The sequence below is a fragment of the Lupinus angustifolius genome, unplaced genomic scaffold (assembly GCF_001865875.1).
Source record: "Lupinus angustifolius cultivar Tanjil unplaced genomic scaffold, LupAngTanjil_v1.0 Scaffold_1312, whole genome shotgun sequence".
NCBI classification, from domain to species: Eukaryota; Viridiplantae; Streptophyta; class Magnoliopsida; order Fabales; family Fabaceae; genus Lupinus; species Lupinus angustifolius.
The window spans coordinates 1-1,404 of NW_017728635.1; the positions used below are offsets into that span (position 1 = coordinate 1).

A 1,404-nucleotide genomic window follows, 5' to 3' on the forward strand; every position below is an offset into this window, starting at 1 on the left:
TAATTCTTAGTTTGAAGAGGAGGTTGACCAAAATATTGACATAAATATAAGGATATCCAGGTGACATGATAACTCATTTACTTAAACCCTACGAATGATTTTTGGTGAAAGCCTCCATAGGAGGAAATAGAAGATAAATAATTTATATTCACATCCCATACTATCGGCAAGATAAAAATATTGGAAAACTTTTAAAACCTTGAATTCATAAGTGTGTAAACAAAAAAATTCAAAAGACAATGGTTCTGTGCTACAACAAAAATTCGTCGACAATGACTCTTTTTTTCCGGCTCACCAAACAAAATTTCATTCTTCACTCCAATAATTAGAATGTTTTAGATTAAAAATTAGATTTGTATCCTATGGGTGTGCACATTCAAATGATTCACCTCCAAATAGAAAATATAAGGGTCTACATCATGGAAGTCATAGAGAGATCATACAATGAATGACTCTAATTATTTTCAATATGACACATCTTTCTCTTTTCTAATGTTCTTTGTATTCCCCTATGCCTCGTGTTTGATCCAAATCTGTCTTTTCATACTTGTCATTAATATTAGTGCATTTGAAATAATGCTTAATATGTTTATGATTACATATCTATATATCAAACTTAAGATTCATGTTTCCCAAATTAAAATCTAAAGTTCATTTCCAAATGTCAAATCATTATTGTTGACCTTATTTTAAATTTGTACTATTTCGCAACCTCGTTTTATCTCAATGGTCATTTCTCATTCATCTCTTTTCAACAAAAATATACCAAGACGGTTTCTTCGTGAATACAAAAGTGTCAGCTTTAATAATTGTACCAGAGATATAGAATTAAGTACTTCTTTTACTAGTAATAAAGTTTTTTGAGTCCATTTGGGGGATTACAAACTATTGATTGACACCAGGAGATAAAAAATATTCACAAAATTGTAGTTTCGGCAACACATCAAAATATCGAGAACTTGACTAGCATGAGATGTTAAAAAGGGTGAAGGTTCCTACTAAATATATTTGTTTTGGCAAAAAAACCAACCATTACTTGTTTGTAAGGTAAGAATGATCTTCGTTTATCGCCCTCCTTTCTCGTTCTACTCATCCTATAATGCTTCTCGTAAGCTGAGAATTCGATTTTGTGCTCCTCTTTCTTGGTCTTCTTTTTCGTGACATTTTTGTCTTTAAGGTCGTTGTGCTTCACTTGCTTGGGTGGTGCTGGTGATGAAGGATTCATTAAAATAAAGGTATCATCCCCTTCACTATTGCTACGAAGCTTCATATCCCTCATAATCCTCAACTGGTCTGAAAAGNCAGTGGAGCTACTTTTCTTGCACCTCTCATGTGAAGTGACCACCTCCAAAATTGTCATTTCTTCTGACCACTTGTAGAGTGGTTCCTCTGTTTTGCGGTCTA

At 33.0% G+C, this 1,404-nt stretch overlaps 1 protein-coding gene across 1 annotated transcript; it reads right to left on the reverse strand.

Annotated features, from left to right (window-relative positions):
- Positions 1 to 1,036: 1,036 nt before the first annotated feature.
- LOC109341983 lies at positions 1,037 to 1,360 on the reverse strand (the record flags this gene model as incomplete). The annotated part of the gene is made up of 1 exon (XM_019579944.1): positions 1,037 to 1,360. A coding segment is annotated over exon 1 (324 nt), but the record flags the coding sequence as incomplete, so codon positions are not given.
- Positions 1,361 to 1,404: the final 44 nt, after the last annotated feature.